The sequence below is a fragment of the Oreochromis aureus genome, linkage group 23, assembly GCF_013358895.1.
Source record: "Oreochromis aureus strain Israel breed Guangdong linkage group 23, ZZ_aureus, whole genome shotgun sequence".
Classification (NCBI taxonomy): Eukaryota; Metazoa; Chordata; class Actinopteri; order Cichliformes; family Cichlidae; genus Oreochromis; species Oreochromis aureus.
In genome coordinates, this window is record NC_052963.1 from 3,554,268 (window position 1) to 3,568,391 (window position 14,124).

General features: G+C 40.6%; 1 protein-coding gene across 2 annotated transcripts in view; it reads left to right on the forward strand.

Moving 5' to 3' along the window:
• hecw2b (HECT, C2 and WW domain containing E3 ubiquitin protein ligase 2b) overlaps positions 1–14,124 on the forward strand; it is a 109,798-nt gene that overhangs the window by 88,925 nt on the left and 6,749 nt on the right. For both annotated transcript variants that reach the window (XM_039607450.1, XM_031752050.2), the window contains 5 exons: positions 2,614–2,743; positions 3,857–4,003; positions 4,135–4,249; positions 10,818–10,903; positions 11,048–11,160. In XM_039607450.1, the coding sequence (XP_039463384.1) occupies positions 2,614–2,743; positions 3,857–4,003; positions 4,135–4,249; positions 10,818–10,903; positions 11,048–11,160 (591 nt within the window). The remainder of the gene's footprint in view (positions 1–2,613; positions 2,744–3,856; positions 4,004–4,134; positions 4,250–10,817; positions 10,904–11,047; positions 11,161–14,124) is intronic.

A 14,124-nucleotide genomic window follows, 5' to 3' on the forward strand; every position in this document is an offset into this window, starting at 1 on the left:
GAGAGAGGCTGGCAGAGAACATGGTCATGAAACTGATGGAGCCGTTTTGGATGATGGGAGAAATGTCACAACGGACAATTTCTTTACTTCACTGTCACTGTCGCACAGACTGCTGCAGCGCAAAAAACAACATTACTGGGCACGGTGAATAAAGTCCGCGTGAACTTCCTCAACTTGCAAAAGATACTGCAAAGCGAGAGGTATTCTCCACTTCAGTGCTTTTACAGTGTGGTGTAGACGTGTTGGACCAAATGGCACGGATGTATTCTGTAAGATCAGCAACACGCAGGTGGCCAGTAGCGGTTTTCTACAATATGCTGGACCTGGCGCCAGTGAATGCCTACATTTTGTACAAGGCATGTACAGGGTGGACAGGCAAAAGAAGATTGTTTCTGCGTCTTCTAGCTCAGCAACTTCGTTGCCGATTCATGCAGCACAAGGAAATCTTAGCACAGAGGCAGGCTGCTGCAGCTGCTGTGCCAGGGACTGTAAAGACAACACAGTGCCAGGTGCAAGAGAGCTGCAACAGGAATCGCAGCAGATTTACCTGTGCAACATGTAAGAAATTCACCTGTGCCAAATGCAGGGATGATGGACACTGGGTCTGCAAACCCTGTAAAGTTTGAAACGCTTTGAAATAAAACAGACTTGTGTACCCATATATTGTGAATGTCTGTCTTTTGTATGTAGGTTGTAACACAGAGGTTTGGCCTGCCTTGGATCTGAGTAAACAAATGCCAATGTTGCGCACACACACACACACACACACACAGCAAATCTGCATTTATTTGTCCCACAAGTGGAAAATCTGCATTGTCATTGCAAAAAAGTGGACAGAGCACGGTATAGAAAGTGCACTATACAAACATTTATATATATATATATATATACATATTATATATATATATATATATATATATATATATATATATACATACATAGTTATACACACACATACATAGTTATACACACAGACATCTATCTATATCATATATACACACACACACACACACATATATATATATATATATATATATATATATATATATATATATATATATATATATATGTATGTATGTATGTATGTATGTATGTATGTATGTATATATATATATATATATATATATATATATATATATATATATATATATATATATGTGTGTGTGTGTGTGTGTATATATGATATAGATGTGTCTGTGTGTATAACTAGACTTTATGCATATTATATAAGGTGTGGCTATATAAATATATAAATATATGTACAACTCTGTGTATATATGTTTATGGACAGGCATGCAGGCAGGTAAGGAAGGAAAGCAGCCTTGCAGGAAGGAAAAACTTGAATCTCTCATGGTTAGGGGTTGGGGGGAGGTGTGTTTGCACAACAAAAGCAGGAGAACAATGGAGCTGACGACCTGTGAAAATCTCAGCGGGGTGCCAAGAGGTGTTAAGGTCGGGGGAATTTACGCAAATCTCATGCAGGCCAGTAAATCTAGTAGTAGGGACTTGCACCAGGGAAAAAAGGCTCAGTAATTCTAGTGTTAAACCCAGTGGGAGTATCCCCCCAAAGAGGGACAAAGGACCCCCTGGTGATCCTCTAATCACATGCGCCAAGGTGTGAAAGCGGGAGCGGGACCTAATCAGCCAGGGTTTCGGGTGAGCTCATTGTGAAACCTGGCCCCACCTTGTCATGTGAATTCCTGAGGTCAGATGGCCCAGGATGTGAGTGGGCGTTAAGGCGTCTGGGAGGAACTCAAAACTGGATTATAGATGGCAGACAGTTGGTGTCGTAAACCACCGCCTCTGTTCAAAGATGGTCGCTCACAGTGGACATAGATGGCCTCTTTCACTCCTCTTTCAAACCATCTGTCCTCTGTCCAAAATGTGAACATTGGCATCCTCGAAAGAGTGACCTTTATCCTTAAGATGCAGATGGACTGCTGAGTCTGGACAAGACCTTAGAACTGAAGAAGCTTCTCGGATGAGAGGTGAAACGTCTTCAAGCAACTTAAAGAAGTCCAGACGCTTTTCTTTGCAAACTCCTTTGACTACGATGACCTGGATGACTGAGAACCTTCACAGACAAGTTACTTTGAAGTGTCATTGTTTTTAGTGTCACACGGGCTGGTCTGCTATCAAAAACTGGGATCTCTAGGATTTACAGAGAATAGTATGAAAAATATATAATATCCTGTGAGTGACAGTTCTCTGAACATGTGTTGATGCCAGAGGTCAAAGGACAATGGCCAGACCACTTGAAGCTGATAGGAATGTGAAAATAACCAACCAAAGCGGGCAGAGGAGCTTGGCACAGATGCACTACACCAGGTGCCACTCCTGTCAAAATCTGTGAGGAATGTTTCTAGCGTCTTGTTGAATGTCTGACATTAAGAATTATGGCAGTTCTGAAGGCAACAGGGGTCCAACTCAGTACTAGAAATACATACTTAACAAAGTGACTAATGTATACACAGTTTGCTGAAATATATATATGTACATTTTTTAAACAGATTTTAACTGTGAAAAGAGCCAGTGTGAGGATAAGTTAATCTGTATGTGGGTCTAAGACAGCCGACATAGACCCACACATTATCCGCCTTTCCCAACTTGTAGTTCCTGTGACCTGAGTGATTTGGAGTATTTGGATGAAGAGTTTCACCAGTCTCTTCAGTGGATGAAGGACAACGACATAGACGATATGCTGGACCTCTCCTTCACTGTCAATGAAGAAGTTTTTGGACAGGTCAGTGTGTGTAGGTGTGTGCGCGCATGTGTGTGTGTATGTACACCAACTATGCTTTCAACAAATGGGGGTGGCTGTTGCTCTGGAGGTAGAGCAGGCCATCTACTAATCAGATGGTTGGTGGTTCCCTGGCTGCTTCACCCGACATGCCAAATACGATACTTAGCCAATTATGTGTGAATGTTAGATAGTTCAATGTGACTTAGAGAAAGCATAGTGCTTGTGTGAGTTGGTGACTGAGGCAAGTTGTATTGAGAGCTTTGAGTGCTCAGGTAGAGTAGAAAAGCGGCAGTCCATTAACCAAATTAAAATACACAACTTGGGTATAATCCTGGCCTTATACCAAGCCAACATCCCAGATGCCTTGGCAGTGTAAGGAGTTTCACCAGTCTCTCCAGTGGATGAAGGTTACTGAGTGATTTGCCAGTTTTATCAATCCTTTTTCATTATTTTACTGACATTTCATTTACTTTGAGTTTTTGTTAACTTTATTCACCAGAGGTCTTCATGGGTCCAAAAATATGGGGCCTAAACAATTCTGACCAACAAATAAACAAACTTGGCCAACCAAGGGTAGGCAATCTGCAACACCAGACAACATCACATGCTGTCCAGAAGAAATTGCCAGTTTGGTTTCTTGCAACACCAAGTTTGGTAATGTGGGTGTTGCACAGCACTGTCCAGTTAGGTAGCATGCTGTTCACCTCTGTAAGTGAATATAATGTAGGATAATTGAAAAAAAAAAGATACTAGATTTACTTTCATCATCAAAACATTTAGAGAAATGTTGTTGGATATATGTGAAGATAGTATTTAATACAGAATGTACTGCCAATATATGCTCTTGCAAATAAGAACGAAAAGTGATTCTCCTTCAGTTTGAACAAAGGTTTTGATTCAAAGGTTTTGTGGTGAACATCTATGTATATAATGTAAATGAGAGGCCTAAAACTATACATACAAGTGCGTGTGTATGTGTATGGTTCCAAAATGTATTTCATACAGTGGTGCAGAGAAGGAGGAGAGACACTCTAGCTTGAATCTCGTTAATCGTTCATGATTTAGAAAGGAAACAATCCATGATATCCATCAAATAATTTTGTTTTGTCATAGATAACAGAAAGGGAGCTGAAGCCCGGTGGAGCCAACATTCCTGTCTCAGAGAAGAACAAGAAGGAATACATTGAGCGCATGGTAAAGTGGAGGATAGAGAGAGGAGTGGTACACCAGACTGAAAGCTTGGTCAGAGGCTTCTATGAGGTATGGCTTAGTGTGACAGAGTTTTTATATATATTTCACATTTTATGCATCACCCAATTTATCTCTAGTGCCCCTAAATGTACAGTGTGAAAAAAGAAGCTCACTGTTTTATATTTTGAATGTTTTTGCAGGTGGTGGATGCCAGGTTGGTATCTGTGTTTGATGCCAGGGAACTGGAGCTGGTAATTGCAGGCACTGCGGAAATTGACTTAACAGACTGGAGGAACAACACTGAGTACAGAGGAGGTGTGGAGGAAGTTAAGAATGAATGTTTGTTATCCAGGATAAATTTGTTTTAAACCTTTAGATAAAGTTTAAGATAAAGTGTTATTTTTACAATTAACAATTAATTGTCAGCAAACTTCAACATCAAAAGAGCCGTCAACAGGAGAAGAAGATCAGCTGGGGGACAGACAGGTGGATCACAGATTTAATTGGGGGAGGATAAATGAATACATATAGTATGTGTGTTAATAGAGTTATGCAAATTGCCAACCTGTGACCCAGGGGAAAAAGAAGCTATTACTTGCTATTAGTTCTTTATTACAGTCGCAGTTTTATGTTTGAGAAATACTAGCATTAAATTCATGTAACAACCAATAAGAAGCTAGAAACAAGAGGTAACTAGAAAATGCATTTTCTAAAGAAACTGCAGTGTGAATGCTGATAGCTGAATGTTAAGTTAAAAATGTTGAATCAGCTGAAAAATACAGAATTTTTCACCTGAAAACAAAAGTGCAGAACTTTTGAAAGCTGATGTTCACACAGAAGAAGTTGAAAAGTAGCTGAACATGTTTAAAAATTAAATTAGAAAAAGCTGAGTAATGACAAAAGAAATTTAGAGTCAGAAAACATCTGAATGAATATTAAAAGTTCAAATTCTTTTGATCACCGAATGACTGAAATTTGGGAGATTTCACTACAGACAGGTAAATGCTGTAATTTTTAGTCATTCAGTCAGAAAAGATGATTCTAAAAGTCATCATCTGAATCCAACTGCCCAGATCTGAACCACCTGTGTGCAGAAGACAAATCCACAAATTAACAATAAGCTTGAATTTAACGGGCCAACCAGAATGCTCTGATCAGATGGCCTGCAGTAACTACAGACATACTATTACACTGTGGCAAAACCCTGTCAAATCTGCCTCACTGCACTTACTGAAAAACTGCATCTAAATCAAGGACCCTAACTCCAATCAAATCAAAACATCCTTTGAACCTAAGGATCCTGAGGAATTGTTCTGCACAACAGTGTTTCTTTTATGTTCCTGCTATCAGAAATGTGGTCACAGGAGTGATTTAAAAAGTGGGGTCATTCCTGCTGTTGAGACAAACTCCTGACTAAAAATACAATGTATTTCTATGGGTTGGTTAGAAGGTTATCCTTCTACTTGGATTAACACAATTCAAGAAGTTTACATCTCTGAGCTTTGAAAGACACTGTTGGAAAGAGAAGAACGATGGTTACGTTTTGAGGGTAAAATGATGGCTGTAGAGCAAACACTGTGCACACAGCAGCAGTTTAAAGAGAAGTTTTTAAGATGAATCTTGGCAGAGTGACAGACAGAGCTCATTAAGCAGGCAGGTGTGAGCCTGGTTGCTATAGCGACTCCAGCCAGTGGCACCACACACATACAGACATGCGCCTGTCTGCTGCTGCTAAATAAACAGAAAAGTGACCCTGAAACAAATGCTTCCCAAGAGAAAACTACAAGTTGTATTGACAAAATTCTTTCACCGTGAGCGACAGCAATGTCCAGTCTACAGAATTCTCAGTTTTGATGCCTGAGGAGTTTATTATATGGACGTAGTGACAGTGTAAAGACAGCCTGTACTTCTGATTTTCAGACAAATTTTGGGAGCCATATTAACATTGGACTCTGTGGAACAGTTTGAGGGAGGAGGCTGTGCATTGTTGACATTTATGAAAGAACCATAACATCTATTACAGTGATAATGACATTGGATGAAAGAGGTCAACAATGGCTACATTTTGAGGCTAAAATGATGGCTGTAGACTAAACGCTGAGCTGAAGAAAAAATATAAAAGATATTGAAAAGATAAATACAAGCTGAATAGTTCAATGTCTTGGCTTCATTTTAAAGTTTGAATGGTGGTTCTAGGTCAACGTATGTGGAAGTAGATTTGAAAGAGGAGTAAGTTGAATGAGAATTTGAAGATCTCCCATTGAAATAAATGGTAAATTTCTGTTGAATAGTTGAATAATTTAAAAAATATAAAAGTTAAAAATGAGAAAAATGCAAGCACACGTCCAAAAGAAGAGGAATCTAATGGTGGTTGAATGGTTTTTCTAAGTTGAACGGTATTGAAGGAGATAGACGGCGAAAAACGTACGGAAGATGAAAAGTAGAAGAACAATACTGTGGATGCTTAATCAGCATCACGCTAATAATGATGAGAAAACATATTTAAAGATACAAAGAATGCAAACACATTTAGTAATAACTGAAGGTAATAGGTATCACGAGCACAAAACTTTGATAGCTGACAAATGTTAAATACACCAGTGTACAACAAACCAATGAATTGGAAGTCATATCCTTTATGTACTGCAATCTTTCAGATTATTGATCTAGTAATCGATTGGTCTTTTCATGATAATCCTCTTCCTAAACTCATATCATCCTGTTAACAGTATTAATGGTATAGTAACCTGCTAACTATAAAATTATAATATAGTTTAAAAAATCTGGCAATATACAAAATTCCTACATAATGTTTGCCTAATTAAAGTACACAAAATACTAGAATACTAAACTGCAGGATTACTTAAGATAGAAAACCAAGAAGCAGAGAGAACCAAACAATGGCAGTCACATCCGAGTATTTCTGAATGTGGCTCAGAGTTGTATTTGAATTCTGCTTTATACAAAGGAATGGAGCCAGGACAGTCCCCTGTGCTGCTATTAATGTCCCAGAAACACAGTTCCCCAACCTGACAAACTGTGGCTTTTGCCAAGTAGTCTGTGAGACAGCAAAGAATCTACTCCCATCTCTGTGAGCTTGTCTTTGAGTATATTTGGTTTAATGGTATTGAAAGAGACTCATCTAAGGGACTTCTTCAGTCTCAGCTTACTGTAGGTTTTCCCAGCTTTAAAAAAAAGTACATTTGTATAATGACTGAAACTAGCAACACCGGTAAACAATGCGATTTGAGGTCGGTTTATTAATCATTTATAAGGCGAGGCAAGGCAAGTTTATTTATATAGCACAATTCAACAACACAGGGATTCAAAGTGCTTTACAGAGACATTAAAAAATAAAAACAAATAAAAAGCATGATTTAAAATGAAAAAAGAAAGGAACAGTAGATAAAATCAGTAGTTAAAATGTAAGTGTTAGAATTTAAGCTTAAAAGTAAAACAGGCGGATTTGGTGCTTTATTCAAATGCAGCTGAGAACAGGTGAGTCTTCAACCTGGATTTAAATAAACTGAGTGTTTCAGCTGATCTGAGGCTTTCTAGGAGTTTGTTCCAGATATATGAAGCATAAAAGCTGAATGGAGCTTCTCCATGTCTGGTTCTGACACTGGGAACTGATAAAAAACTGGATCCAGATGACCTGAGGGATCTGGAAGGTACATACTGGGTCAGGAGGTCACTGATGTATTTTGGTCCTAAACCATACAGAGCTTTATAGACCAGCATCAGAACTTTAAAGTCTATCCTCTGACGGACAGGCAGCCAGTGTAAAGACCTCAGAGCTGGACTGATGTGGTCCACTTATTTGGTCTTAGTGAGGACTCGAGCAGCAGAGTTCTGAATGAGCTGTAGTTGTCTGACTGATTTTTTAAGAAGACCAGTAAAGATGCTGTTATAGTAATCAAGCCTACTAAAGATGAATGCATGGACTAGTTTTTCCAGGTCCTGTTGCGACATCAGATCTTTTATCCTTGAAATATTCTTGAGGTGATGGTAGGCTGACTTTGTTATTGCCTTAATGTGTTTTTCTAAGTTTAGGTCTGCATCCATCACTACACCCAAATTTGTTGCCTGGTTGGTGGTTTTTAGGTGTATAGATTGAAGTTCTCTGGTGACCTGTAATCGTTTTTCTTTGGCACCAAAGACTATTACTTCAGTTTTGTTTTTGTTTAGCTGGAGAAAATAGTGGCACAACCAGTCATTAATTTCCTCAATGCATTTACCAAGAGCCTGTACAGGGCCTCGGTCTCCTGGTGGCATTGTGATATATATCTGTGTGTCATCTGCATAGCTGTGATAGTTTATTTTGTTGTTCTTTATAATCTGTGCCAGTGGGAGCATGTAGATGTTTTACAGAAGAGTTCCCAAAATGGAACCTTGGGGAACTCCACATGTGATACTTGTCTGCTCAGATGTGAAGTTACCTATTGATACAAAGTATTTCCTGTTTTCTAAGTATGTTTTGGACCAGTTTAGTACAGTTCCTGAAAGACCTGCCCAGTTCTCCAGTCGTTTGAGTAATATGTTGTGGTCAACTGTATCAAATGCTGCACTGAGATCCAGTAAAACTAAGACTGACATTTTTCCACTGTCTGTATTCAGACATATGTCATTAAACACTTTGGCCAGAGCAGTCTCAGTGCTGTGGTTCTGTCTAAAACCTGACTGGAAGGCATCAAAGCAGTTGTTCTGTGTTAAGAAGTAATTGAGCTGTTGAGAAGCTGCTTTTTCAATGATCTTACTTAAAAATGGGAGATTTGAGATCGGCCTGTAGTTGTTCATTTGTGTCTTGTCAAGATTGTCCTTTTTCAGTAGAGGTTTAATTTCAGCAGTTTTTAGTGGTTCTGGAAACACACCTGACATTAAAGAAAGGTTGATGATCTGTAACAGGCCTGACTCCAAAGTCTTTGAGACCTTTTTTGAAAAAACCTGTTGGCAGGACATCTAAACAGCAAGAGGAGGAGTTCAGTTGACCTAAGATGTCCTCCAGGTCTTTGCTGTTAATAGGGTGAAACTGTTTTATGGTGTTTAAACTGTTTTTCGGTGGACACAGTAAATATCCTGAATCTGCTGTTGATGTACCAATTGCTTGTCTAATCTTTTGGATTTCGTCTGTGAAGAATTTGGCAAAGTCATTGCAGGCCATGGTCGAATGAAGTTCAGCTGCCACTGACACAGAAGGGTTTGTTAGCCTGTCAACTGTAGCCAATAAGACCCGAGCATTATGACTGCTTTTGGTGATGATGTCAGAGAAGCAGGACCTCCCTCCTTGCACTCCTCAGTTGTAAATTATAATTGTGAAGTTTCTCTTTATAGATGTCATAATGAACCTGAAGGTTTGTTTTTCTCCATCTGCGCTCAGCTTTCCAACACTCTCTTTTTTTATTTTTCACCAGTGAGGAGTTTCTCCATGGAGACTTCTTCCTTCCAGAGATAACCTTCACCTTAATGGGGGAAATAGTGTCCATATCATTTAACATTTTAGCATTGAAGCTATTGACGAGCTCATTGACTGAACCTCTGGACAGGCCAGGTGTTAATGGGAAGACCTGGTTAAAGAATTCACTACTGTTTTCAGTTATACACCGTTTTGTGATCACTGCTGTTGACATATTTGTGTGCGCTGAAATTTTACTTTCAAAGAAAACACAGTAATGATCAGACACAGTAACCTTTGAAATGCTCAGGCCCTTGGAGATGAGTAGGTCAAGAGTGTGTCCTCTATTATGTGTGGTCTCTGTTACATGCTGAGTCAGCCCAAAGTTGTCCAGAGTATCCCTCAGGTCTTCAGTCCCTTTGTCCTGAGGGTTGTCCACATGGATATTAAAATCACCAACAATAATTACACAGTCAAAATCAACACAGATCACAGACAACAGTTCACTGAGATCATTTAAAAAGTCTGTATTTGGGAGACCTTTAAACATTAAGAAACACAACTTTGGATAAGACCTTCAGCTGTAAAGCCACATATTGAAAAAACTGTAAATTATATTGACCATTGATGATCAAAGACCATGGATCAATCGCCATGAGAACTATTCACAGATAATTGAGGAATGGCTGCAAAGACGCCATTGTAAGATGGTGAAAGATGTACCCTTAGCCCCCCTCATCGATTCAGAGATGGTCTTTTCATTTTCATTTAAATGGCCTCCTTGATTCCCCACTCAAACTGCATTTCTCCCTGCCCAGGATGTGTACATCCTCATCCTTAAAAGAGTGGCCACTGGCCTGTAGGTGTGAATAGACTGCAGAGTCCTGGGCTGTCGAGAGGTTGTTTGGTTTCCCCAATGTATAAATCATTCGACTTAACAGTGTACACTATATTACTCTAGTTGTGCCATGGGACCGGATCCTTCGCGTGGACCAGGTTTTGGCACAGCCTTTTTTGGGGTTTGAAAGCCACAGAGACACAGTGTTTAGAGAGAATGCACCTCAACAACAACTGCTGCCTTCAGCTGAGAGTGAAGAAGTCACTTGGATGAGTGACGAAACTTTTCTCCGACTAAAAACGTCAAAACGTCCAGATGAAAAGAATCAACTTTCTGAGATCCACTTACCTGGATGATTCAGCATGCATCAAGACATTTTTTGTTGTGTTTTTTGTTGTGTTTTGCTGTGTTTTGTTTTTGTGGTGGTTTTCTGATTTATTTATTTATTGTCATTGTGGTTTAAAATGAAAAAATAAATACATCACTTAAAAAAGGATTTAAAAAAAACTTTAACAACTTTGGCGATTTTTACTAAGAACAAGGTTTCAAAAAGCTCATCTCTTGATTCACTCAGACTTGAGCTTTGGTTATTTGGCTTTCATTATAGTCCTACTACCATGACATTTTGACAAAACATGAAATGTTGTGTTTAGGTTACCATGATAACCACATTGTGATCCGGTGGTTCTGGGCAGCGGTGGAGAGATTCAATAATGAGCAGAGATTGCGGCTCCTACAGGTAGGCTTTTTTTTTTTTAGTCAAAGAGGCTTTTTATTAAAAACAACAACAACAACAAACAAACATGTAACAATGCAGTTCTTTCTTGGTATTCTTATCTGCATGTCTTTTTTCTACTTGTTATCTCTCACCTTATATCCTCAGTTTGTGACTGGGACATCCAGTATTCCATATGAGGGTTTTGCTTCTCTGCGAGGCAGCAATGGACCCCGTAGGTTCTGTGTGGAGAAGTGGGGTAAAGTCACCTCCCTACCCAGGTAAATGCCAACCATCTCAGATTTGCATAAAAATGTTATGGTTGTGTTCTTTTTGTTTGTTTGTTTGTTTGTTTGTTTGCACTTTGAAAAAAATTGTTTGCATATAAATATCTCAAAACTATTAAAGATGAAAGCCTGAAATTGACTATTAGCTAGTCAAAATATGTGCAAAAAATAATTATAATAATGACAATTCAATCCAGAAAGGTGTATACGTACTGGTAATAAGTCAGGTTTTTGCAGGAAACAATGATATAATTACACTGTAAGTAAATTTAAGTACAGTGCCTAACTTCCATGTTTTTTTGGGGTTTTTTTTACAAAAGGACAATAAGCAAGGATTGCCTACATGCAAATTAAGCCTACATTCTAGCCAATTGGCATGCAATGTAGGCAAAAAGAAAACTACTCAAGTAAACTACAAATACCTGAAAATTCTACTTAAGATTTGTACTTCATTACTTCCCACCTCTGCAGTTAACCAAAGAGAAGAGAGGCACAGCTCTGCATTGCCTAGAAAATTATTACAAGGCACCCTGACTGCACTCTTGTCAGAATTCCTTCCAGCAGAATTAGATGGCAGATTAAAAAAATAGGTAGAGAATGGAATCACTTCATATCGCATTATATATCATCTGAAGAAGGCCTGGAAACAAAAACAAAAACATTCTAATAATTATAATTTAGAAAAAGAGGACTTTTTTAGACATCTTCAAAAAAGACACAATTACAAAAGGGAAAGAATCTGGCCTGATCACTATTTTTGTGAACTCATATGAAGGCAACACAAAGGGGTAACTTATTTCGAGTCTCTGCAGTCTCTGCAAGAGGGAAAAAACGTTGATCTACTTTTATCTACCTTGTACATTAAGTGAGATGGGAGAAAGATGCAAATATAAAATAAACAAAAAATAACTGGCTTAATATTGTCAGGGTCCTGGGTCCCCTGACCCAGCATGTTTAATTCTTTATGATTTTTGTAGTATTGTGCTTGTGAGTTGTATCGTTTCTAGTTTCGATCCGTTGCCCTTCGTGTTTCTGTGTCCCCTCTGTTCTGTGTAGTCTGTCTGCATGTTGAGTTTCCCTCTGTGTCTTTCGGTTCTTAGAGTCCTCTGTCTTATGGTTTATGTCTCTGTGTTTCTTAGTTGCTGTCTCCACTGTGCCAAGTTCATGTCTCTGTGTCATACTTCCTGTTTTACTTTGAAGGTCCGTGTCTTATGTAAATGTGTCCTGCTTTGCTCCCTTGTCTCGTCAGTCCTGATTTCTCCCAGCTGTGCTCTCCTTCTGTGTCTCATTCCCCTCGTTACTTCCCAGTGTATTTAAACCCTGTGTTTCTCTGAGTCAGTGTCGCGTCGTCCCTCAAGCTGTGTGTTTCCTCGTGTGCCTCTCCGTCAAGTGTAAGTTTATATTTCCCAGTTTAGTTTAGTTTGTATGCCTTTTCCCTGCCAGCCAATAAAGCTGTGACTTTGAGTTTACACCTTGAGTCTGAGCGCCTGCATTTTGGGTCCTACTCCTCCTGCCTGCCACACAGCGTTTCATGACAGAACGACGCGACCAAACATGGACTCAGCAGGCTCTGCCCGGGAAGTTGATTTTGCCCGCATCCAAGGTCTGGTGGACCGGATTTCCCACACCGATGATGTTCGGGCCATGACAGTGGGAATCAAAGCCATTGAAGCCATCCTCGAGAGGAACCCCCACTTTGGTCAACTCAGAGGATTTATGGACTCACTGAACATGATACGCGAGGCCGGGAGGTACTGCAAGCCCGAGAGTTAGGCATTTTCGCCCGCACCCGGTATTCAGTGCAGGAGCCACCACCGCTGCTGCATCAGATGGAGCTCTCTGCAACGCAGCAGCGGCCATTAGAGCGGAAGGGGGTTTCCACGCCACGGCTGAATTCTTCACTCTCCACGTCCAGCTCTGCCCACCGCTCACCTGCCTCTTTCCTCGCAGCGATGTGGTCAGAGGAGGAGTCGGATTCGACCTCTCCGCCGTTACCGACAACCGCCACTATCTCCGCTCCCATTTCCAGGGGAAGCGGCGGCAGCACAGGCAGCGAAAAGTGCCACCGCCAGAACCCAGGACCTCACCATTGCAAACGCCCGTGGCGAGTGTAAGTGAAACCGTACGGTCTATTGGGTCTGAAGGCCCAAGGTCTGCTTATGTTATGAAGAAAAAGACTGTTTTTTCTGAGACCAAAACTTCCCATTTGGGTAACCTAAACGACTGTTCTCCTCATGCTCCCCCTAGCCATAAACTTGCAAAGAACTGTGGTAATTCTGTTCCGTTTGAGCCTGGACTAACTAACTCCGTGTCTGCTAGCTCAGAGGATGTTAAGTCAGAGATTATTAATTCTGAGACTGTTTTTCCAAAAGCTGCCCAGCCAGAAGCTCCGTCTCCTGTGTCCCTGCTGGCTACATTCTCACCTCAGCTATCACTCCGGCCTCCTACATTGCCCTTAGCCCAGCCTCCTGAAGCTCACTTAGCTGCCCAGCCTCCTGAAGCTCACTTAGCTGCCCAGCCTCCAGAAGCTCACTTAGCTGCCCAGCCTCCAGAAGCTCACTTAGCTGCCCAGCCTCCAGAAGCTCACTTAGCTGCCCAGCCTCCAGAAGCTCACTTAGCTGCCCAGCCTCCAGAAGCTCCATTTTCACCCCTACCATCGCTTCAGTCATCAGTTCGGTCTGCCACTCAGCTGCCCTTAGCGCCATTATCCACACTACCACCTGTTTCTCTTCCACCTCAACCATTACTACACTCAGCCATTCAGGCTGCTACTCAGTCAATCATTCAACCTATTGCCCTGCCATTAAGGCACTGTGTAGCTGAGCCATTAGCCTCCCAGCCCGCAGCCGATTCCGCCACTTCTCCACCCGTTACACCTCCACCACAACCATCACTGCAGTCCCCAGTGCAGTCTCCTGCAGTTCAGCCTTCCCCAGTGCAGTCTCCTGCAGTTCAGCC